At 37.8% G+C, this 26,399-nt stretch overlaps 1 protein-coding gene across 1 annotated transcript; it reads right to left on the bottom strand.

Moving 5' to 3' along the window:
* Positions 1–344: 344 nt before the first annotated feature.
* LOC128693293 (uncharacterized) lies at positions 345–25,910 on the bottom strand. The gene is made up of 5 exons (XM_053782897.2): positions 25,666–25,910; positions 14,227–14,444; positions 9,287–9,378; positions 8,758–8,976; positions 345–7,604 (listed from the first exon to the last, which is right to left on the bottom strand). Exons 2-5 carry the CDS (start codon positions 14,369–14,371, stop codon positions 6,126–6,128), a joined length of 1,935 nt encoding a protein of 644 aa, XP_053638872.1. The 5' UTR covers positions 14,372–14,444; positions 25,666–25,910; the 3' UTR covers positions 345–6,125.
* Positions 25,911–26,399: the final 489 nt, after the last annotated feature.

Here is a 26,399-nt window from a genome sequence, read left to right as displayed (position 1 = left end):
GACATTGGAAGTGTGAAATTCACTTGGTGACCATGACTGCAGTTTTCTAAACAGGCCTTCACTAATTAAATGATAGTATGAGTGATAAATATTTTGTACTCCAGTGTATAAACAATAAATAATGATTTTTTATTGAAAACAATGTAGTTTTACTTTCCATTTTTGTAGACAATAATAAAGAGCATCTCTTATATTACAGCACACACATACACCATGTGTCTATTTAATACATTTTCAGTATTTATAGCCATGCTACTTATCCAAAATCAAATAAATTTTAATGGATAATTCCACAATATTCTAAATTTGCAAGATGGGTTAGGTAACAAATTACATGCTTTAAAAAAGTATTTGATCTTTTATTCTTTGGTACATCTTTTTAAGCTTTTATGTACTTGGAGTTTCAAAGTATTTGAAATAAAAATTATACTTGTATGTTACTTATTTCCATTACTTTTTACTCATTTTCCTCATATCCTAACCATTCAAATGCAATGTTTTCCTTTCAAGTCACAATTTTAAGGAGCCATCTCATTATTATTATTATTATCACTACATTCCTGGAAGAATACAAAATCCAGAGGGATCATACAGTGCCAGCAAAATGAGCAGCAATGAGATCTGATCCAAGGAAAGGAAAAGTAGCTTCAATTCTCTTAATAGAGTGCACTTCAACAGCATCAAGGCACCTCCTTACCTCCCTTGAAAAGCTTCTATATATAATGCATACCTCTTAACATGTTTGCCCACAAAAGAAACAATACTATATAATATGTAGTACATTTTCCTTTCCATGATGTTGGGTAGTGACTCATTACTTCAGTCCCAATACAGTACTTTTTTAACATCTTATAATTTTCTTGTAAGCCTAATATCCCACTTCCTCTCCATATGAGTAAACTAGTCGAGTATTTTACTTGAATCACTGCACTACCCAACATCTCATTTCCTGTTAGTCTTTTCCCAGTGAATACTCTATAAACTTCCCTATACAGGAGGTCCCCACTTATACAGCAGGTTAGGTTTTGGGCTACTGCTGTAAAGCAAAACTCACTGTCAAGTGAAACAGCCTTTTTTCACTTTCGAATGCATATAAAAGTCTGATATGTTTACACTATCATACACATTAAGTAAGCACTAAAGCTAGGCCTGAAAAAGTATATACAGTACACACATTACTTACTCTAAAATATATTCATCCTTAGCTTATAGTGAGTGGTGAATATATTTATTGTATGAAGCCTAAATAAAAAAAATGGAGCAAGTATAACTAAAAACCCCTGTATCTTTTAATATATATGTTAATGGTTCATCATCAGCCCCACAGCCTAGTCTCTGACCAGGCCATCTAAACTGGAAAGGAAATATAGTATTCTAAGAATAAGATTTATTAACCTAACCTAAAAGAACCTAACGTAACCTAACCTAGATTTTGACTTAATTACTAGGCCCATAATATAAGTTTCCATTGTACAACCTATTTCACGTTGTAGAATTTACATGTTAAAAAATTGAGCAGCCAAAGTACACATTCAATAAATGCTTAAATAAAAAAAATATTTAAACAACTTGTACATACAACAATTCTGTTTATTGCAAAACCTACTTATTATTATACAAAATAAACTATAACTTATCACCTAACTCTGCCGAGCAGCTAAAGTAAATACAGTGGTACCTTGAGTTTCGGCCATAATTCGTTCCAGAAGGCAGTTTGAGTGCCGTTACTGAACGAATTTGTTCCCATAAGGAATAATGTAAATTAGATTAGTCCGTTTCAGACCCCCAAAAATGCACTTACAAAAGCACTTACAAAATTGTTCGAGTTGGGAGTTGTTCGAAACTTGAGGTACCACTGTATTAACTTTTTTTACTCATTTTATTTTCTTAAAATACAGTACTTTTTAATTTTCACTATTTTCTTGGCTTTATCACCATCGTCACACATTTCAGTACATGTGTTCCATGTTTTATGCTGTAGATACATTCCTGCCCATATTCTTGGTCAACTATCAACTATTTTCCATATGCCTTGCATCTCAAAAAATCTTCAAAATTTTACCAATGAGATTACATTTACATTAAACAAAATTACTATATAAAGTCCTGAACATACCAGGGAAGGTATTGTACATAAAAAAATATAATTAAGCTAAGGAAACTGACCGTGCAAGATAGGTAAGGATTAGGCTTTCATGGGGAAGATTTGAAAATTAGGATGAAAGAAGGTATTACTTGATGAAATGAAGTAATGTAATAATAAAAACATGAGTGAAGTCTGGTACATCTGGTCTTGTAGTAACTGACAACCACCAGTATCAGATATTTTTTTTAGAAGCAACAATTAGAAATGGGTTAAAATGTATGAAAGAAAACTTATCTGTTGCAAATGTAGCTGTGGCTGGTCAGGGTGGTGGGAGGCCAATAGTGTTGCTGGGTGGTTGGCAGAGCAACTGGGTATCCAGCAGTGCTGGTCATTGGTCAGCTGAGATAGTGAGTGGTTGGTGGTGCTGGTGAGTGGTCAGTGCTGCTGGGTGGCTGGCAATGCTGATATTTGTCTGGCAGTACTGATGGGTGTCTGGCAGTGTTGGTAGGGGTAGTAGGTAACTATTATGAAGGCAGCAGATTTGTTGTGGTCAATCACACTCACACTGCAGCTAATTTTTTTTATTTTGTTAAAAAATACTTCATATTTTGAGTTTTTTGCAATTTTATACATTTATAATTTTAATATACCACAAAAGCATGTTTAATACACCAGCATTTGTGGAAGCAATAGCTCTCACATTTAATTTAATTTTTTTTACCTGTTTGCTCTCTTCATTCACTGTATCCCACATAGAGTTCTTTTTTTATTTCAATTCATATCTTCCAGTCATAAATTATCTTAGTTTTACCTTAGCAGTACAATACAATACATACTGTATTATACAGTACAGTACCATATTACATAGTACAGTACATTACTGAATTACTCAGTACTGTGTTATATAGAAGAAAACTTTAGTAAATTCCATTTTCCCCAAGAGAATTCACAAATTTTTCATGCCATTTACCACACAAACACTCTACCATAAGCACAATATACAGAATAGACTTGTACGGTAAATTATAAAACAAATTCCATCTATGACTTAAAAGAATATGGTATTTTAAAACAATTTAGTGCTAAATAATAACCAACATGAAGAAAAACACATAAGAGAAGGTTGTCTGTATATATCAACCCACAATCGAAGTCCTGTTAAGCAGTTGGGGGTCAAAATGTGCTCCAGTTCCCTAAATTAATAATATGTACTAATAATAATAATCTTCTTTCAACAAACCAGCCATATCCCACTGAGGCGGGGTGGCCCAAAAGGAAAAAACGAAAGTTTCTTCTTTTACATTTAGTAATATATACAGGAGAAGGGGTTACTAGCCCCTTGCTCCTGGTATTTTAGTCACCTCTTACAACACGCATGGCTTACGGAGGAAGAATTCTGTTCCACTTCCCCATGGAGATAAGAGGAAATAAACAAGAACAAGAACTAGAAAAAAGAAGAAAGCCCAGAGGGATATGTATATATATGCTTTTACATGTATGTGCAGTGTGACCTAAGTGTAAGTAGAAGTAGCAAGACGTACCTGAAATCTTGCATGTTTATGAAACAGAAAAAAGGACACCAGCAACCCTACCATCATGTAAAACAATTACAGGCTTTCGTTTCACACTCACTTGGGGTACTACCGTCCTGCCAAGTGAGTGTAAAACGAAAGCCTGTAACTGTTGTACACGATGGTAGGATTGCTGGTGTCTTTTTGTTTTTTCTGTCTCATACACATGCAAGATTTCAGGTACGTCTTGCTACTTCTACTTACACTTAGGTCACACTACACATACATGTACAAACATATATATACACACCCCTCTGGGTTTTCTTCTTTTTTCTAGTTCTTGTTCTTGTTTATTTCCTCTTACCTCCATGGGAAAGTGGAACAGAATTCTTCCTCCGTAAGCCATGCGTGTTGCAAGAAGTGACTAAAATGCCGGGAGCAAGGGGCTAGTAACCCCTTCTCCTGTATATATTACTAAATTTAAAAAGAGAAACTTTCGTTTTTCTTTTTGGGCCACCCTGCCTTGGTGGGATATGGCCAGTTTGTTGAAAAAAAAATAATTATTATTATAATAATATATACGTATGTACTACTATTAATAATAATATGAATAATAATAATAATCTGTTATAATTCAGACAACTTTATCTGTCTCCATGTAGGTTATTACTTAGCAGCGACAAGTGTTAATTATATTTTTTGAAAATTTTTTGTCCCAACATATTAAGAAAAAAAGTTTAAATTATTATACATAGCAACATAAATGTACTGTAATGGGAAGCTAAATGCAAGATTTGAGACAGGTGCTGGAACTGAATACATGTGTGTACTGTTCCTATGGCTCTTTAATAAATACAGTTGTGTCAATTATTTGACAACTGGATATTCAGCTTTGAACATTATCTGGCAGTTTTGTTTGATCAGGCACCTAAACAGATAATGTAAAAAAAGTAATGTGCAAAACAGAGACAATAAAAATGATGTGATCATCTGAAGATGTTGAAATGGTTCACCCCATTTTCCCAAAGAGGCCTGGTAATTGATACTCTGCTGCATACTTTAATGGTGAGAGTTTTCAGAAAGATGAGAGTAAGTTGGTAGAGGAGAGCAGTTGGTTTGCTTAGAAGAAAATTGTTCCAGCTGACACAGTATTGGTGGCTGACAGCAAGAGCGAGCCACACAAAGTGAAGCAAGATATTCAACTCTAACCTAAATCAAGATTAACAAACTAAAAATACAGTGGAATAAGGAGCAAAATAGATACTGAAGTAATGAAAGAGGTCAAAATTGTTAGAACATGTTTAGTGTTGTAAAGGCAATGATGACAGGTAAGAGAAACAAAAATAGGCTCAGCAATGAGAAATTGGGCATCAGATTAGAGGAAGGGAGTATGGGGAAAGCGAATGTATTTAGATATTTGAGAGTGAACACATCAGCAGATGAGCCTATAAAAGATGAGGTGAACAACAGAATAGATGAGGGGAAACTGGTAGGTGGTGTGAAAAAAATAAGTTTGTCTATAGAAGAACTTAAGGCAGGAAATTATCAAAGTATAGTGAACTAATACTTTTATATGATATGTTGCAGCGAGAATGCAGGAGGTTGTGATGCTCTGTTTGGGAGCAATGTGTGGTGTAAATATTATGCAGAGAATTCAGAGAGTATAAGTTAGATGGTGTGGGGCTACAAAAGGTACAGCATAATTCAGAGCTGAAAAGTGGTTGTTGAAGTGGTTTGGACATTTATAAAGGATGTATAAATCTGGGGTAGAATGGAGGAGGAATAGGAAACATCCCAGGAGAGGTTGGAGGAGAGAGGTAGAGGAGGTTGTGAGTGCTAGGGATTGAATATCCAGAAGACTTACGTAAGCATGTTAGATTAGAGGAAGTGGGGACAAATGGTTTTTGTGGCTTGGCAGGCTGTTGGAGTTAGAATGAGATAACATTTATAAAGGAACTCAGGGAAACAGATTAGCTAGACTTGATTTCTGCACTCTAAAGGAAGGGTGAGGAAGTTTTGGCTCAGAGGGTCATTTGAATTGTGATGTCTGTGAACTTCTGGAAAGAGAACAACTGAATGAACAATAGTCAATGTTTTTCCCTTTTCTGGATTACCTTATATGGGGATGATGTTTTGTTCAGGGTTGAGCTTCACAAAGTTATGAATTAATGAACCTCTACCCGAGTAAAATGTAATTCCAATGAATGTTTGTTCTGTATATTGTCTTTATACCCAAGGTTAAGAAATGGGAATATTTCGGATCATTATAGCACAAACCTAAAACAATAAAGAAATGTAGGAATTCTCTCTATTCCAGTGCAAAACTAAAAATAATAAAGAAATAAAGTAATTTTTATTATAATTCCTATGAAGCGCTAAACCCTTGTCGGTCATTTAACTCAAGGAGAGTTTTAGGCTTAATCTGCCAAGCACGAGATAGACATGCTACCTAACTGTACTACCGAAACAAATATGAAAGTAGAGAAAAGAGCAAATAATGTTTAGAAATGTTATTTTAATTTCAACATTTACTTTGGAGTCAGTAGAGCATAGCCTATATATGGTTTACCTCTTGCAATAATCTTCAGGTTTGAAGTGTGATATATCATTCTTATCTGATTGAAGACATAATTATGAAGCATACCTAGCATCAATACCTCAAGATTTGGTAGAAGTTCTATTAATAAAACATAAAATGATGTGTCCACTTGGTTCATTGATTGGTTAGGTATCCACTTACTGAGAGATCGAGCACTAAAACTGAGTCTCAATGTTCTTATCCCAACAAGTATCTTGTTACCTGCCATCTCCATCAACCATGCACAAGGTCTATATGCCAACATAAGCTCCAGACTAGTCAAGATGGGAGCGGATGTGATCAGTCTCTCTACTAATGTGTTGACACTGTCTGTATCTAAAACTGCAGCACTGGCAAAGCTCAGTGAAGTTAATCGAGGTAGTCTTTGGATATTAAAGTTTGTTTTACTACATATGTTGACTTCTGCAAGCAACCTTATCTCAAGAAGCTCAAGGTTGGGGCAAAGTGATATAAGCTGACATATTTCACTTAAATCTATACTCACATGTAAGTGAAAATGTAATGCACATAAGCTCTGTCCTATTCTACTAAAAAGTGGGATATATAGAGAAAGAAACTGACCATTTCTGATGTCCTCAGAAGGTGTAAAAGGTACATGAATAGTGAAGTTTTTGCATCCAAACTTTGGTAACCAATTTTCTGCAAATTTTGCATACTCCTTAATGTTTTCATCACTTGTGTTAATGCTTGCACAATGACACAGTGTTAAATGCTGCAGCTTCTTAAAAGATAAAAGGATAGATTTTGTATCAATACTTCCTTTAGGCTGACATAAAGGTTGGGGTAAGCAATATTGTACATAAGACATTAATCCAATGAGATCAATATGCTTAATGTTGTAAGACATAAAGTAACGATGCTGTGGCAAACTTATGGGTAATATAGGTGAAAAGGGCTGCAAAGAATGACATGATATACTCACTATATCTGGATAAAAAAGCATTAGATTATACAAAAATTCTGTAAAAGTTTGCCTTTTAACAACCTTCATAAATTTCTTTCTATCTCCAAGGTCAACATACTTAAGCCTTGGAAAGGATAAATATTTCTGCATGTCTAAACCTCTTCTACTTTTAGAAAACACATTAACTCTTTCATAATCAAAGCCTGAGAAAAATGTTTTGTATAAACAATCAATTGGAACCATTAATCTGCCTAAGAGCTGTTCTACTATGAATGTATCTATCAGAGGACAGTGCTGTCCTATGCACAAAAGAATCTCTTCACAAATATTTTGCCGTAAATGCACTTTCTTTAGGAATGGAGAATTTTCAATAACAATAATCCATGGTTCAATATCTCCAAAGATTATGTGTTGTGTTGATAATTCTTCTATTCCAAATGGCTTCAAAGATTTTAAAACTTCTGAGAATGCTGGGCATCTATTTCGATGTAGCTCTATCTGCATCTGTAATAAACATGCAAAAATTACACACTGCTTAGACTTTTATTTTTTGTAAAACAAATTTTTATACATTAGTTTGCCTTAAATACCTCTAAAATTTAAACCTAAAAAAGCCAAGGTTACTCCTGTGTACAGTATATTGAGCTGTGACACCATGAACAACTACAGCCAAGTATCAAACCAAGCAGTAGAAGACCTCTTTCAGATTAACCCAGGTGTTATTTCCACTGGGGTCTTTCTGTCATTTTTTTCCCAAATGTGATCTACAATAACTGACTAACATCTAGTAGCAATACCCAGTGACTGTTAGGTGCTGCAGGATTAAGGCTTGCTCATACATAACTCCTACAGAATCAAACCAGGGTTGTTTCTAGTTTTGAGCCAACACTATACTTCTGAACTATGAGTTGTTATTTAAATTACAGTACACGTATATGTAAAATAATAGCTATTTACATCCAACAATATGCCTACATCTCAAAACAAATTGGAATGATGGTAGGATTGCTGGTGTCTTTTTTTCTGTCTCAGAAACATGCAAAATTTCAGGTATGTCTTGCTACTTCTACTTACACTTAGGTCACACTACACATGCATGTACAAGCACATACATGTATATACACACCCCTCTAGGTTTTCTTCTATCCTCTTACTAGTTCTTGTTCTTGTTTATTTCCTCTTATCTCCATGGGGAAGTGGAACAGAATTCTTCCTCCGTAAGCCATGTGTGTCGTAAGAGACAACTAAACTGTGAGGAGCAAGAGGTTAGTAACCCCTTCTCCTGTATACATTTCTAAATTTAAAAAAAAAACTTTTTTTTTTTTTTTTTTTTAAGTCACCCTGCCTTGGTGGGATATGGCCAGTTTGATGAATAAAATATCTATAAACAAAATGCCTCTCAGGAGGCAGATGACACAACATTCATCATATCTAATCCTGGTTCAGTTGTCCTCAATAACATGGTCAGTGTGTTAAAAAATATATATATTTATCTATGACCAACATACATTAAAAAATGTTACAAATCTAAATAAAAGTTTAACAAAAAACAAATTTAAATTGCAAAAAAAAAAAAAAATAAAATAAAATAAATAAAAATCAACGCAGACTATATTCAATTTATAAATAATTACCTTTGTTACAATACTGTACTGACCTTTGGATAATCTGGAAACTCTGCAGCATCAGTAGTGCCAAGAACTCTTGTTGAAAACATAAGTTGAAGCAAAAATCTGAAGAGTGGAAATTCACAGTGTGGGTCCACTAGCTCTAGATACATGGTGAAGTGCTCTTTTATTTGCTTTCGAATTTCTGAATTCTGCTTGCCAAGCCACTCATTATTTTCCCACCAATGCTTTAATTTCTGAAGATGTTCCTGGAGGATAAAACATAAAATTTTAACATTTAAAACAGTCTTACTAATCATGACAGGAAAGCCCACCAGCTATAATAATAAGGGAAACATGAGTATGAAATGATAAATATTACCTCCAAAATAAAAAAAATTAAATCACAGATGCATTATGATAAATTTTTAAAATGGTAGATGTTATAATCTGAAATGTTGCCTGGATATAAGCAAAAAATATAAGAATTATGCTAATATTATTTATGGTAGTAAGGTGATACATGAAACAAGTTTCTTTTCTTGCCAAAAATAGCATTATATTTTGACAAAAACTTACCATGAACAGTGTTTTCTCATGACTCAGCTCTGGTCCTTCTGATGTAAGAATATTGTCCAGTTTGTTGTTGTGATCACATACAATATATGACTCTGTAAAGATATATAACTTTCATTATTTATATTTTTTTTATTAACACATCAGCCGATTCCCACCAAGGCAGGGTGGCCCGAAAAAGAAAAACTTTCATCATTCACTCCATCACTGTCTTGCCAGAGGGGTGCTTTACACTACAGTTATAATACTGCAACAGTAATACCCCTCCAGAGTGTAGACACTGTACTTCCCATCTCCAGGACTCAAGTCCGGCCTGCCGGTTTCCCTGAATCCCTTCATAAATGTTACTTTGATCACACTCCAACAGCACATCAAGTATTAAAAACCATTTGTCTCCATTCACTCCTATCAAATACGCTTATGCACGCTTGCTGGAAGTCCAAGCCCCTCACACACAAAACCTCCTTTACCCCCTCCCTCCAACCCTACCTAAGCCGACCCCTACCCTGCCTTCCCTCCACTACAGATTTATACACTCTCGAAGCCATTCTGTTTTATCCCATTCTCTCTACATGTCCGAACCACCTCAACAACCCCTCCTCAGCCCTCTGGATAATAGTTCTGGTAATCCTACGCCTTCTCCTAATTTCCGAACTATGAATTCTCGCATTATATTCACACCACACCTTGCCCTCAGATATGACATTTCCACTGCCTCCAGCCTTCTCCTCGTTGCAACATTCATCACCCATGCTTCACACCCATACAAGTGTTGGTACAACTATACTCTTATACATTCCCCTTTTTGCTTCCATGGACAAGGTTCTTTGTCTCCACAGACTCCTAAGTGGACCACTCACCTTTTTCCCCTCATCAATTCTGTGATTCACCTCATCCTTCACAGACCCATCTGCTGACACGTCCACTCCTAAATACAGTGGACCCCCGGTTAACGATATTTTTTCACTCCAGAAGTATGTTCAGGTGCCAGTACTGACCGAATTTGTTCCCATAAGGAATATTGTGAAGTAGATTAGCCCATTTCAGACCCCCAAACATACACGTACAAACGCACTTACATAAATACACTTACATAATTGGTCGCATTCGGAGGTGATCGTTATGCGGGGGTCCACTGTATCTGAATACATTCACCTCCTCCATACTCTCTCCCTCCAATCTGATATCCAGTCTTTCGTCACCTAATCTTTTTATCCTCATAATCTTACTCTTTCCTATATTCACTTTTAATTTTCTTCTTTTACATACCCTACCAAATTCATCCACCAACCTCTGCAACTTCTCTTCAGAATCTCCCAGAAGCACCGTGTCATCAGCAAAGAGCAACTGTGACAACTCCCACTTTGTGTTTGATTCTTTATCTTTTAACTCCACACCTCTTGCCAATACTCAAGCATTCACTTCTCTTACAACTCCATCTATAAATATACTTGACAACCATGGTGACATCACACATCCCTGTCTAATGCCTACTTTTACTGGGAAATAATCTCCCTCTCCCCTAAGAATATATTCTAATCTGAGCCTCAGTATCCTCATAAAAACTCTTCACTTCTTTCAGTAACCTACCTCCTATTAAGTACATTTGTAACATCTGCCACATTGTTCCCCTATCCATCCTATCATATGCCTTTTCCAAATCCATAAATGCTACAAAAATCTCCTTACCCTTATTTCAATGTTTCACTGTAAACACTTGGTCTACATACCCCCTACCCTTCCTAAAGCCTCCTTGTTCATCAGGTATCCTACTCTCTGTCTTACTCTTAATTCTTTTAATAATAACTACCATACACTTTACCAAGTATACTCAACAGACTTATTCCCCTATAATTTTTACTCTTTTGTCCCCTTTGCCTTTATACAAAGGAGCTAACTGTTGCATACCTGTGTTCATAAAATGCCTGCCCTCTGAAGGATAGGTGGGAATTTTACAGTTCTTTGAATCAACAGAATTGTTGTTCCCAAGCACCTGTATAAATACATTGCTTCCTTGAGTTACGATGGACTGGACTTACAATAATTTTGAGTTATGATTTGCCCTCCAAAAGGAATTTACTTTTGATATGCATATGTGACTTAATTATGCTAACTTTTGTCTTACCACATCATCATGGTCCCTAAAATGCACAGTAAATAGGCAATATCTCCAAAAATCAAACAAGAAATTATGAAAAAACATGATGCAGTAGTTGGAATTAGTGCACTGGTGAATGAGTATGGCTTTCCATAATCAACCACCTCTGCTATTATCAAGCAAAAGAACATTAAAAAGAATATTGAAGGGAATAACAAATCTAAGCTAATGAAAAAAGAAACTAAATGTACATACAGCAGAGATTTACAGAAAATCTTGTTCATTATTAATGAATTTGTTTCCTCTCAAACTGATTTTTGCAACTGTTTGTTATAGATTTGCTTAACCCTCTGACTGTTTCGGTCGAATATATACGTCTTACGAGCCACTGTGTTTGACGTATATATACTCATTAATTCTAGCGGCTTCAAATCAAGCAGGAGAAAGCTGGCAGGCCCACATGTGAGAGAATGGGTCTGTGTTGTCAGTGTGCACCATATAAAAAAATCCTGCAGCACGCAGTGCATAATGAGGAAAAAAAAACTGACCGTTTTTTTTAATTAAAATGCCGAATTTGTGGTCTATTTTCACATAGTATTTATGGATGTATTCTCGTTTTCTTGGTCTCATTTGATAGAATGGAAAACATATTTTAAAAATAGAGGTGATTTTGATTGATTTTACTATGAAAAGAACCTTGAAATGGAGCTCAAAGAGTAGGGGAAATGTTTGATTTTTGCCGATGTTCAAAAGTAAACAAATGATGTCATTTTACAATACATGTCCAAGTAGCCATTCTAATATGCAGTCATGAATGGGTTGACATTATTTATACAATTATTACAATATTGCAGTAGTCCGCATAACAGAAAATCTTCTATTTTTTGTTTGAATAAAAATTCAAAATAGAAAGCAAGAGTGATATCAGAGGGGCCTGTAGACGTGACTGATGAACAAAGAAAATGTTATTTTAGAGCCAGGAATGTCTGCATTGTTCATTCTGGACCCTATTTTGAAATTGTCATACTTTTTAATTTTCGTGAAATTGGCCAAATTGCAAATTTCTGACCACGTTATTGGGTAGTTGAAATCGGTAAATGGGCAGTTTCTTGTACTCAATCGATAGAAAAAATCGAGTTCTAAAGAAATAGCTATGAGTTTGGTCGACTGGAACAATGGAATTAGCTGAAAATAGGGCTCAAAGTGGGCGAAATCGCAGATTCATAAATATCGCCGAGGTCGCTAGCTTTGCAAGAGTGTAATTCCGTCACTTTTACATCAAATTTCGTTCTTTTGGCGTCATTATGATCGAGAAAAGATTCTCTATCATTTCATAAGAAAAAATTATTATTATTTTTTTTTTGAAATTTTGCAACACCAGGAGACACCTCAGGATTTGGGGTTGCAACAGTCAAGGGGCTAAAAGACTCAGTCTGTACTGAACTGTGCAGCTAGACTGGCATTTTTGCTCCAAACTGTTTTCCACTAGTTCCTATGTGTATGAGCTGCATTGGCTACCTATCAAGGCAAGATAGTACAGCATCTTGCTAGAATGCTTTTACAATGGGCTTGGAAATGCTTCTGCAAATTGCTGCAGTCCTTTTAGGCTAAGCCTTGCGCTATTGGGAAAAACCGTTTGCAGAAAGAGCCTTTTTTTTATGTAGCTCCCAGACTCTGCAACAGGTAACCAGCATCTCTTAGAATCTGTTCATACTTTTAAATCTCAACTGAAAGGACATATCTTCCTACAGTTTATAATCCTGATGATCATACAGTAACTCTTCAATACAAACTTTTATGTTCATTCTTATCATTGCTGTTGTATTCATGATTTGGTGTGCAAGCACTTCTGAATTTTCTGAAAGAACAGGCACTTAAGAATTATAAAATTCCAATTATTATTATTAAAATCCACAGTGATAGCTTTATTGAATTAGAAAACACAGTACATTGTGGAAGATATTCACAATTTTATATGATATGGATGCAGTTTATCACATCATTACTAATTATCACTGATAGAGCTTCACATAACACAATGTCACTATAATACTGCAAATCCCATGTGACACAAGTAAATATAATAACACATCATCAAGTGTCACTATTGTTATACAACATATCACAGTTGAAGTAAATATAATGACACATCATCAAGTGTCACTATTGTTATACAACATATCACAGTTGCTGCTAAGAAGGGAAAAGGAAGACTGGCAGTCTGCTAGCAACTAGTACTGTGCTTCCACGGCCTGTGTTCTGAATACCCAAGTGCCAACCTGATAAGCAACGACGATGAATGCAACCAGCAACTGCAACCAATATCCAACTTCTTGCCTCAGTGGTGCAGGAGCCTCGTGTCCTAGCACCACTAGCATGCCACATCATGTCCTGTTTTCTGCTCATGACTTTTACTTTTGTCCAAAAGCTGGCAACTGATCCATGGAGCTGCCCTCCCCTGCCTTATACAAGACAGAAAACTCTATGACTAATAAGCTTAAAACAACTAATCACAGTAGTACAGGTTGTTCAATCAAGCCTAACAACAACTTAGCAACTTGCAGCTGCTGGAAATTACCCCTATAGGCTAACTCAATCCCTTCTGCACATTCTCATGGTGTCTCCTGCTAAAACTTAGCTCTCCCACTGGTTGAATTAAACTTGATCAAGCAGCCAATCATCATTGTAACACCATGATAAATAAAATTGTAGCCAGAAGATGAAGAGTGTAATGTACACAAAAAAAACTGGTATTTTCCTCCTATTCTAAGCAGTCAATCCTTACAAAAATATAGTTCTTTAATCAACTGCTAACAAACATTTCAAGTAAGTTTAATAATATTACCTTGTAACTGGAGGAAGTTTGTACTATGCAGTGATGAGGGGATGGAATGCTGCAACACCAAACTAACCAACTTCTCTAAGCCTTGCTCCTGCAAGCACTTTGGGGTATGGGATGGTATAATAGTTTCATTTTCCTGTGTTGCCATTTTAAGTAATCTTGCTGCAAGTATCTGACAAATGTTCTATGACTGCCACTCTCACTCATTCCACAGGATGAACCTTGTTATATATAAAAAAAAAAAAAGTCAGTTACGAAAAAAAAACCTTACTGGATCAGTTTATCCTACCAAGGAAATTTTTTTTAGCATCATTAAATAAAGGTTTCCCTCCACAAAAAAAAAATAAAGTACCAGATTATAGTTTGCTAAATTCTTTCATTATCTTGTGGTTTTAGAGTTGATTAGTTAGGTGAGGAGGAGGATTTCGATGTTTGAAAGGTTTGTCATTTGCTATTATACTGGTCGAACATATTCCTAGGTGATTATAACAGATATCAAATAATTTTATGTAATCAACCTTTCAATGCAATATTACAAGTGTGATTTCTCATTCTATCATTCATCTTATATTTTATACGAGGCAATGTAAACAATTTTAATATATCTATACATTATCATAGCAACAAATAATTATATTATTAGTACAGTATATGGGAGTCATATGTAGATTTGTACTAGGTAGTCTTTCCCTGCAAGATTTAGGCTAAACAATTTAAATGCTACTCTTTTTTTTTTTTTTAACATAATGGCTGTGTGCCAAGCCATAATTAACACGTTGTTAGGTAAGACACATATGTAACAGTTAGGTATCTTTATTTCGAAATGTTTCGTCTACACAGTAGGCTTCTTCAGTCGAGTACAGAAAAGTTGATAGAAGCAGAAGAGACTTGAAGACGATGTAATCAGTCCATCACCCTTGAAGTTTTGAGGTGGTCAGTCCCTCAGTTTGGAGAAGAGTATTGTTCCATAGTCTGAAACAATATGGAGTTGAAGTGATAGGATGGAGCCTTATATAGCACCAGGAGATGAGACGTAGGTCACTAGTAGAGGTGAGAACTTAGACGTTGGGAGGTCAGGTCCCTCTCAAATCCAGCCATTCTCACTAGTAGAGGTTGTCGAAGTTGATTTCAGGTCTGTACCAAGATACCCTTGAGAGGGACCTGACCTCCCAACGTCTACGTTCTCACCTCTACTAGTGACCTACGTCTCACCTCCTGGCGTTATATAAGGCTCCATCCTATCACTTCAACTCCATATTGTTTCAGACTATGGAACAATACTCTTCTCCAAACTGAGGGACTGACCACCTCAAAACTTCAAGGGTGATGGACTGATTACATCGTCTTCAAGTCTCTTCTGCTTCTATCAACTTTTCTGTACTCGACTGAAGAAGCCTACTGTGTAGGCGAAACGTTTTGAAATAAAGATACCTAACTGTTGCATATGTGTCTTACCTAACAACCTGTTGGTATTTTATACCATTTTATGTTCACTCTGTCAGACACTGCAACACAAGGGTATCTTGGTACAGACCTGAAATCAACTTCGACAACTTCTACTAGTGAGAATGGCTGGATTTGAGAGGGACCTGACCTCCCAACGTCTATGTTCTCACCTCTACTAGTGACCTATGTCTCACCTCCTGGCGCTATATAAGGCTCCATCCTATCACTTCAACTCCATATTGTTTCAGACTATGGAACAATACTCTTCTCCAGACTGAGGGACTGACCACCTCAAAACTTCAAGGGTGATGGACTGATTACATCGTCTTCAAGTCTCTTCTGCTTCTATCAACTTTTCTGTACTCGACTGAAGAAGCCTACTGTGTAGGCAAAACGTTTCAAAATAAAGATACCTAACTGTTGCATATGTGTCTTACCTAACAACCTGTCGGTATTTTATACCATTTTATGTTCACCCATAATTAACACTCGTGAATTTAAAGATGAAAGATAAAGATAAAGATTTTATTTCTTTGTAAAGATTGCAATATGTAATTACAATTTTGGTTTAATAACTACAAAGAAAGCCACTATCATGCCAGGGCATTTCGGGCAGACTAATCCTAGTACATAATAACTACTTAAACCTAGACAAGATAATAGTGGTTAAGTTTATTAAAAACTTATTTAATCTTAATACTAATGTGAGGTAGTCACGGTGGAGGTTTATAAGAATAATAATCTTAAAGTTGCACATAATAAAAACAATATTACAATTAATCGTTCAAGCAGTATTATTTAATGGATTGGCAGTTGCTTAATAGACTAGAGTCACTTAATATAATAAATGATTAGAAGTTGTTTTGGTTGGTTTGGTTAGTATTGAGAGATGAGATGATTTTTAAGCAAAGTCCTAAATTTATAAGTAGTCAGAGGGATCCTTTAACGGTTCAGGTAGTGAGCTCCAGATCTTTGGGCCCTTTATGTGCACTATTTTTTTGCACAGTGTGAGAGTGACATGAGGGATGTCGAAGGGTGCCTTATGCATTGTATTGTGACTGCGTTCTGTTGAGGCTATCAAGGAGAAGTTTAAGTGGAGGGTTCATATTGGAGTTTAATGTTCTGTATCTGTAGTAGGCACAATAATACGAGTGTATGTCTCATATATTTAACAAGTTCAGGCTTTTGAAGAGTGGTGGGGTGTGTTGCCCAGCACAGGAGCTGGTAATCATCCGCACAGCAGTTTTTTGTTGGGTTATTAAAGGTTTAAGGTGGCTGGCTGTGGTTGATCCTCAGGCACAAATACCATAGGTGAGGTAGGTATATATTAACGAGTTGTATAGGGTAAGAAGTGTCGTTTGGGGTACATAGTATCGTATTTTGGAAAGGATGCCTACTGATTTGGAAATTTTCTTGGATATATGTTGGATGTGGGGCCACCCTGCCTTGGTGGGAATCGGCCAGTGTGATAATAATAATAAAATAATAATGTTGGATGTGGGAATGAAATTTAAGATTACAGTCAAGGAGACGACCTAGATATTTACCCTCAAACATGTACACATCACCATTATTATTACTGTACCTAAAAGAAACCTTTCGAGTTGGTCTTTGGCATTCCTTATGCCTTATTTTGACCTCTCAATTTGAATACACTGGTCAACAAGGTGACCCCTTCCTCTTTAGATTTCTCTGTAAATGCCCCTCTTTTTACCGACAAGGGAATTCAGTCTGTTTTTCCATTTAGGGTCATTTATATTCAACCTAAATTATCTACAGTACAGTGGACCCCCAAGTTTTGTGATTAATCCGTTCCAGAGAGTCTGTCGAATGACGAAATTGCCGAATGGCGAAACCATTTTCCCCATAAGAAATAATGGAAATAAAATTAATCCGTTCCAGACACCCAAAAATGTTAAAATATTTTTTTTCAAATTAAATAAAGATTTACATACTGAAAACAATGAGAAATCAAGTACAGTGGACCCTCGACCAACTATGGCATCGTATAACATTAAATCCGACTAGCGATACATTTTAAAGCAAAAATTTTGCCTCGACTAGCGCTAAAAAACTCGACCAACGCGATTCGTTCCGTTCGAGACACGTCCACATGTGGCCTGAGCGCGCCTCACTTGTCCCATGGGTGCCAGTGTTTACAAGCCAGCCAGCCACCGAGGTCGCATCCAAACATACAATCGGAACATTTCATATTATCACAGCGTTTTTAGTGATTGCACCTGCAAAATAAGTCACCGTGGGCCCCAAGAAAGCTTCTAGTGCCAACCCTACAGCAAAAAGGGTGAGAATTACTATGGATATGAAGAAAGAGATCATTGCTAAGTATGAAAGTGGAGTGCGTGTCTCCGAGCTGGCCAGGTTGTACACAAAACCCCAATCAACCATCGCTACTATTGTGGCCAAGAAAACGGCAATCAAGGAAGCTGTTCTTGCCAAAGGTGCAACTATGTTTTCGAAACTGAGATTGCAAGTGATAGAAGATGTTGAGCGACTGTTATTGGTGTGGATAAATGAAAAACAGATAGCAGGAGATAGCATCTCTCAAGCGATCATATGTGAAAAGGCTAGGAAGTTGCATGAGGATTTAATTAGAAAAATGCCTGCAACTAGTGGTGATGTGAGTGAATTTAAGGCCAGCAAAGGTCGGTTTGAGAGATTTAAGAATCGTAGTGGCATACATAGTGTGATAAGGCATGGCGAGGCTGCCAGTTCGGACCACAAAGCAGCTGAAAAATATGTGCAGGAATTCAAGGAGTACATAGACAGTGAAGGACTGAAACCTGAACAAGTGTTTGTGACGAAACAGGCCTGTTTTGGAAGAAAATGCCAAGCAGGACCTACATTACTCAGGAGGAAAAGGCACTCCCAGGACATAAGCCTATGAAAGACAGGCTTACTCTGTTGATGTGTGCTAATGCTAGTGGTGATTGCAAAGTGAAGCCTTTATTGGTGTATCACTCTGAAACTCCCAGAGTGTTCAGGAAAAACAATGTCCTCAAGGCTAATTTGAGCGTGCTGTGGAGGGCAAACAGTAAGGCAGAGGTCACTAGGGACTTTTTCTATGACTGGTTACACCATGCATTTGCCCCACTGTGAAAAATTACCTCCTGGAAAATAAATTTGACCTTAAGTGCCTCCTGGTATTAGACAATGCTCCTGGTCATCCTTCAGACTTGACAGAGCAACTTTCTGGGGACATGAGCTTCATCAAGGTCAAGTTTTTGCCTCCTAATACCACTCCTCTCCTGCAGCCCACGGACCAGCAGGTCACTGCAAACTTCAAAAAGCTCTACACAAAAGCTATGTTTGAAAGGTGCTTTGTAGTGACCTCAGAAACTCAATTGACTCTAAGAGAGTTTTGGAGAGATCACTTTAGCATCCTCAATTGTGTAAACATTATAGGTAAGGCTTCGGAGGGAGTGACTAAGAGGACCTTGAATTCTGCTTGGAAGAAACTGTGGCCAGAATGTGCAGACAAAAGGGATTTTGAAGGATTTGAGGCTAACCCTGAGAAGCCTATGCCAGTTGTGGAATCAATTGTGGCATTGGGGAAGTCCTTGGGGTTGGAGGTTAGTGGGGAGGATGTGGAAGAGTTGGTTGAGGAGGACAATGAAGAACTAACCACTGATGAGCTGCAAGATCATCTTCAACAGCAAGAGGCCAGACCTGAGGAAACTGCTCCGGAGGAGGGGATAGAGAAATTGAAGAAGTTGTCTATTTCAAAGATTAAGGAAATGTGTGCAATGTAGCTTAATGTGCAAACCTTTTTTGATGAAAATCACCCTCACACAGCTATTGCAAGCCGTGACGGTGACTATTACACTGACAATGTTCTGAAACACTTGAGGAATGTCATAAAGGAACGGGAGGTACAGGCCTCTATGGACAGATATGTTGTGCGACAGAGGTCCAGTGACTCTCAAGCTGGTCCTAGTGGCATTAAAAGAAGAAGGGAAGTAACCCCGGAAAAGAACTTGCCACCTCAAGTCCTAATGGAAGGGGATTCCCCTTTTAAACACTAACACAACCCACATTCTCCCCTCCTCCCATCCCATCAATCATCACCAGATCTTCAATAAAGGTAAGTGTCATGTAATTGTACATGTCTTCTTCAGTTTGTGTGTATTAAAACTAATATTTCATGTGGTAAATTTTTTTTTCAATACTTTGGGGTGTCAGGAACGGATTAATTTTATTTCCATTATTTCTTATGGGGAAAATTAACTCGACTAACGATGAGCTCTCAGGAACGGATTAATATCATTGGTCGAGGGTCCACTGTACATACATATATAAAATAATAATAACATTACACTTACCTTTACTGAAGACTTCTGGGTGGATGGAAGACGGGAGGAAGGGATTGGAGGAAGGTGTACACTATTGTTTGGAAGGAGAATCTCCTTCCATTAGGACTTCAGGTACCAAGTCCTTATCTGGGGTTACTTCCCTTCTTTGTTTTTTAAAGACACCAGGAACAACTTGAGAGTCACTGGACCCCTGTCGCACAAAATATCTGTCCAGAGAGCTCTGTTTCTGGCGTTTCTTTAAGATTTGTCTGAAGTGGGACACAACACTGTCATTGTACATGTTGCCAATACAGCGTGCAACAGCTTTGTCAGAGAGAAGTTCATCCATAAATGTTTGCACTTCAGTCCACTTTGCACAAATGTCCTTAATCTTTGAAGAAGGCACCTTCCTCCATCTCTCTTCCCCCTCCTCTGCAGCAATTTCCTGAGCTGTGATCTCTTGCTGTTGCAGATGAAGCTCCTGCAGCTCTTCAGTGGTTAGCTCTTCCCTGTGGTCCTCCACCAACTCTTCCACATCCTCACCACTCACCTCCAACTCTAGGGACTTCCCCAATGACACAACAGATTCCACAACTGGCATAGGCTCCTTAGGGACAGCCCCAAATCCTTCAAAATCCCTCTCTTGTATACATTCTGGCCACAATTTTCTCTAAGCAGAATTCAAAGTTCTGCAAGTCATTCCTTCCCAAGCCTTACCTATAAGGTTTATGCAAGTGAGGATATTGAAGTGATCTTTCCAGAACTCTCCTAGGGTCAATTCAGTGTCTGAGGTCACTTCAAAGCACTTTTGAAACACTGCTTTGGTATAGAGTTTTTTGAAGTTTGAAATGACCTGCTGGTCCATGGGTTGGATGAGAGGAGTTGTAGTAGGGGGCAAGAACTTCACCGTGATGAAACTAAACTCCTCCACTATTTGCTCTTCCAAGTCTGGAGGATGAGCTTAAGCATTGTCCATTACCAGGAGGCATTTGAGTGGCAATTTATTTTCCAGGAAGTATTTCTTCACACTGGGGCCAAAAACTTCATTAAACCAGTCTAGGAAAATTCCTCTTGTGACCCATGCCTTATTGTTAGCCTTCCACATCACACACAAATTACTCTTGGTGGCACTGTTTTTCTTAAACACTCTGGGATTTTCAGAGTGATACACCAGTAAAGGCTTCACTTTGCAATCCCCACTAGCATTACTACAAAACATGAGAGTAAGCCTATCCTTCATAGGCTTGTGTCCTCGGAGTGCCATTTCCTCCTGCGTGACATAGGTCCTCTTTGGCATTTTCTAACAAAAAAGGCCTGTTTTGTCACAATTAAACACTTGTTGCGGTTTGAATTCTTCAGTGTCTACGCACTCCTTAAACTCCTGTACAAACTTCTCAGCTGCTTTTTTGTCAGAACTGGCAGCCTTATCATGCCTTATCACACTGTGAATGCCACTACGCTTCTTAAATCTCTCAAACCAACCTCTGCTGGCCTTAAAATCACAAGCATCACCACTTGTTGCAGGCATTTTCTTTACGAGATCGTCATGCAACTGCCTTGCCTTTTCACATATTATCGACTTATTAATACTATCTCCTGCTAACTGTTCTGGGTAATCCACACCAATAATAACCTTTCCACTTCTTCGAGGATTTGTGATCTCTTTTTTGTCAGCATATCTACCCCTTTTGCAACAACAGCACACTTTATTTCCTTTCCCTTCACCACAATCGAAGTGATGGTTGAATGAGGTTTGCCATACATCCTGGCAAGTTCTGTAACACGCACTCCGCTCACATATTTTTCAATGATTTCCTTCTTGAATTCGATCATGTTCCTTGCTTTCGTTACCAAAGGGCTTGCAGTAGCTTTCCTTGAGCCCATGGTGACTTATTTAGCAGTTGCAAGCACAAAAAACAATGGATTATTATGAAATGTATTGTATGAACCCGCAGGGTGATGGTCACGTGCTGGTAAACAATGGCACACTGAGTGTGAATGGTGCGGGAGACTGGCTTTGTGTGCATGGTGACTGGCGGACAGGTACCGGACGGTCGCCGAATCACGAGTCCAATCACGAACCGCGAGGCTAAATTTTGCCGAAAAAACTTGCCGAAAGTCGGATTTCACGAAAGTCGATGTCGACGAATCTTGGGGGTCCACTGTATTAGGAATATGGGCAGATTATACACATGTTTTGGATGGAAATTGTTTCATCAACAACCATCACCGCTGTATCCATCTAACCGAATGATCCCAATGGAAACATCACTGACTTACTGGGTTATGCATCATCAATGTATAGCTACTTACAACATCTATGTACATTTAAAATAATTTTACAAATGTAAATGATAATGATAATTTTTATTTCCATAAGAAACAGGACATTTAGGCGAGTACAGATAGGAAGTGCATCTATCTTGCGCTCAGCAGACGAAGGATCTAGCCACCACGTCTTGCACTGAATGACTTGTGTGGGTTTAGGGCTTAAAAATTAAATCCATGTGAAACGGTATACAATTTCTATAAGAACAGGCGACATATTTTGGTGGCTGGTTATGCAAGAGCATTTCGGGCAGCCTTAAAACTGACTTACAATTAGTGGACAATGCTACTGTTTACTGTATATAGCATTCTAACATCTTAAGGTGAATATGTTTATTATTTCCAGGTTTCAACTCGGCATTATTTTTGGAGCTAAATCATCTGAAACTGATCTGGTTCGGATCTTAGTTTTCATTTATGCAAACGTGAAAAAATGTAATCCAACCTAACATATAATAATAAATAACGATATTCACATTTACTGTAGAGGGAAAAAATACATGATATTACACAAAGTGGTGAAAGACAGTGTGTTGGTATTGCTGCAGTGGTGAGGGTGTTACCAGCTACTTAGTGCTGGGTTGCTGGTTCACTGTGTCATGTGATTATGTATTCCTAAAAGTATTATTATGCCTAATATCTTAACAAATAACAATTTTCACAACAAATCATTGTTTTCCCTGGTAAGGATAAGCATTACTGTTATTTATATGAAATACTGAATGGGTTCTGCATTATTCGATTTAATTTCTGAAAACAAAATTATGGCTAAGATTTCATAAATAATAATTTGAACAACAGTTGTTGCTTGTGATATGGATATCATATGTAGTAAGCACACTGTAATGCTGATGGGGTTTTCACTCAGGAATAAAGTACATATTGACCCATATTAACATTTTGGTACAATACATAGATATACCTTTGAGTTTTTCTGTTCCTGATGCCTGGCCTTTGACCAGGCTGGTGTGTGCCTGGTCAACCAGGCTATTGCTGTTGGCAATCCACTGGCCCACACATCCATAACAGCCTGGTTGATTTGGTGCTTGGTGGAGATATCTGTCTAGTTCCCTCTTGAAGACTTTTACATTTGTCCCAGCAGTGTTTCTGATATCTTCTGTTAAGGTATTGAATAGTCTGGGGTAACAATGGTGACAAAATGTTCTCTTATCATGTCCACAGCACCCCTGCTTTGCACTGGATTTATTTTACACTGCCTTCCACATCTCTCATTCCACTATGTTGTTGTGGCAGTGCAGAGTTGAGACTAGGTCCTCTAGTACTTTCCATATACATACGTATATTTTATCATGTAACACTCTTCTCCACTCCAGTGAGTACATACATAAAGATGCCAAACTGTTTCACGTGTCTTCCTCATTTCCTTGTTGGTACACAAATAACCCGCACATAAAAGAGAGAAGCTTATGACGACGTTTCGGTCCGACTTGGACCATTGACAAAGTCACACTAACCAGAAGTGGAGCAGGACGGCTATATATAGGTAAGCTTCTCTCTTTTATGTGCGGGTTATTTGTGTATCGTTCCAGTCACGGTATTGTGCCTTTTTTGTTATTCCTTGTTGGTATTGTATACTAGTGATGTATCGGATATCCACATCCGTGGAACATCCGCACAATTTCTTGCATCCTCACTTTACTGTTAACAATATCCGCATATGCATCCGCATCTGTATCCGTGGAACATCCGCACAATTTCTTACATCCGCATCCGCAAAATAAGTAAGACGTCCTCATATACATCTGCATCAGCAGATATCTAAATTTTCACATCCGATACATCTCTATTGCATACCATTAAGATGATGATGCCAGTAGGAACATGATTATGACTGCTGATTGGATCTGGGTAAACAGGCTGCTATTGATACACTGGTCTGTAATACGATTAACGTGTGCAGAAATTAAATCAGATTGAAGAGCTACTTTATTTTTAACCATATTTCTGGAATGGTAGACATACACAGAACCTTTTGTATCTTTGGCAGGGAGTTTCAAATTATAGGGTGTCTTTTATTTGCATGGAGTTTATACATGGATAGGGTTTTGGGGGTCAATGCCCCCATGACTCAATCTGTGACCAGGTTGAATTGAACACGTGGTACGTAGTATGGAAGAAATAGATATGTTCTTGCTTCTTTTATTACTGTATGTTCATGATATGCTCCTCAGAAGTTTTCCAGGAAGTCAGAGCACTGGGTTGGCATTCATATCAAATGCCCTATATTTACAATATGCATGGTAGTACAGAAGGTATGAATGTTTTGTATAATGAGTAAATGTTTAACGTCAGCTCTTGCTCCCAGTTACACTTGGACTAAGAATACAAGTGAACACACTAGAGCAAAGCTTTGAAACCGGGGGTCAGCATTTTGTCCCTAACATTCCCAGGCTATGAAGTGTAATGGCTGTGGTGTAACATATATGGCACAGTGAGCTGATAAGATCACGGTAAACTATATCATGCATGTATGACATTGTGAGTGTGTTGTCTGGAACCTGAGTGGTTGATCAATCTAATACTCAATTTTGTTTATAACTACTTTTCGTTACCTTAAGACTTCATGAATAAAAGCTTAAGTAAACAATCAAGCTTGTGTTATCTTAATAATATATCATAAACGTATTTCAACCTATCAACTACACGAGGGTTATCAAGACTTCATGGTAACCCATTTAGCACCAGATAAGATTACTTCAATCCCAGAAATAGGGATTAAAGAAAACTCTCTCTGCATGTATACACTGAGAGAAATTCACCCTTAAGGATAAAAATCCTCTCTGCATCATCATATAAATGTGTAATTTACTGTTTGGGTAAGGTAGGTATGGTAAAAATCCAACAAAACTCATGTTAGCCCGGTTATACAAATTCCAGGACTGGTTCACCCCTCAAGGGAGGTTCCTTGGCACTGGTGAGGGGCTCTTGATCCAGGGAACTGGATCCGTGCTCCAGTTCCCTGAATTAAGCCTGAATACCTTCCACATCCCCCAACAGGTGCTGTATAATCCTACGGGTTTAGTGCTTCCCCCTTGATTATAATAATAAAAATGTCCGTGGTTCAATCCCAGGTTGGGTGGAAACATCGGGCATGTTTCCTTACACCTGCTGTCCCTTTTCACCTAACAGTAAGTAGGTACTTGGGTGTTAGGTGACTGGTGTGGGTCGCATCCTGGGGGGACATAATTAAACACAATGGAAATAAAACAGGGCAGTCTCCGACGACACACTGATTTTCTCGGGTTAACCTGGGTAGCTAACCCCCCGGGTTAAAAATCCGAAAAAGATCCTATCTTATCTTACGTAACAATTAAATACGTTTATTACTGGTATATACCTGCCAGATCTAGTTAACTACAGCCGAGCCTTCTGGTCGTTCAAGAAATACAACATTAACATTCATGCTGAAGTTTCTGCTCTCTTTCCTCAGCACAGCAGTAATGTCACAGTGACTGCAACATAACACGCACTTCAACCTAACATAAATCTTCCTCACGGTACTCTCATTTCTTTTTCTCGAGCTTCAGGGCAGCAATGGAGGATGTTGTTGTTGGGTTTAAGTGTTACGACGGCTCGAGGGCCGAGTGAATCATATTTTCGGTGGCCCTATGTACCCATATGTTCACCTGTTAACCCTTTTGGGGCCTAGTTCCTGGGCCTTTTGTGTATCCATATGTTCATGCGCTACCCTCCATAGGATGGATATGGGGTGCACAATAAACTAGCCACTTTGGTGGTAAAATCTAAATCTGTTAGTAAATTTTTACTTAGCCTTGGAGGTTATGACATAAACTAAGACAAGATAAGATTTGTTCGGATTTTTAACCCGGAGGGTTAACCACCCACAATAATCCAAGAAAGTCAGTGCGTCATCGAGGGACTGTGTCTTATTTCCATTGTGGTCCTTAAATCTTGTCCCCCAGGATTCGACCAACACCAGTCACCTACCACCCAGGTACCTACTTACTGCTAGGTGAACATGGACAGCAGGTGTAAGGAAACGTGCCCAGTGTTTCTACACTTATTTTTACAACGATCTTAACGTCACACATGGTGTTAGGTGGCCCTTGG

This window comes from Cherax quadricarinatus, chromosome 28 (genome assembly GCF_038502225.1).
Source record: "Cherax quadricarinatus isolate ZL_2023a chromosome 28, ASM3850222v1, whole genome shotgun sequence".
Classification (NCBI taxonomy): domain Eukaryota; kingdom Metazoa; phylum Arthropoda; class Malacostraca; order Decapoda; family Parastacidae; genus Cherax; species Cherax quadricarinatus.
The sequence above is the reverse complement of the archived record's forward strand: the minus strand, read 5'-3'. Positions and strand labels throughout refer to the sequence as shown.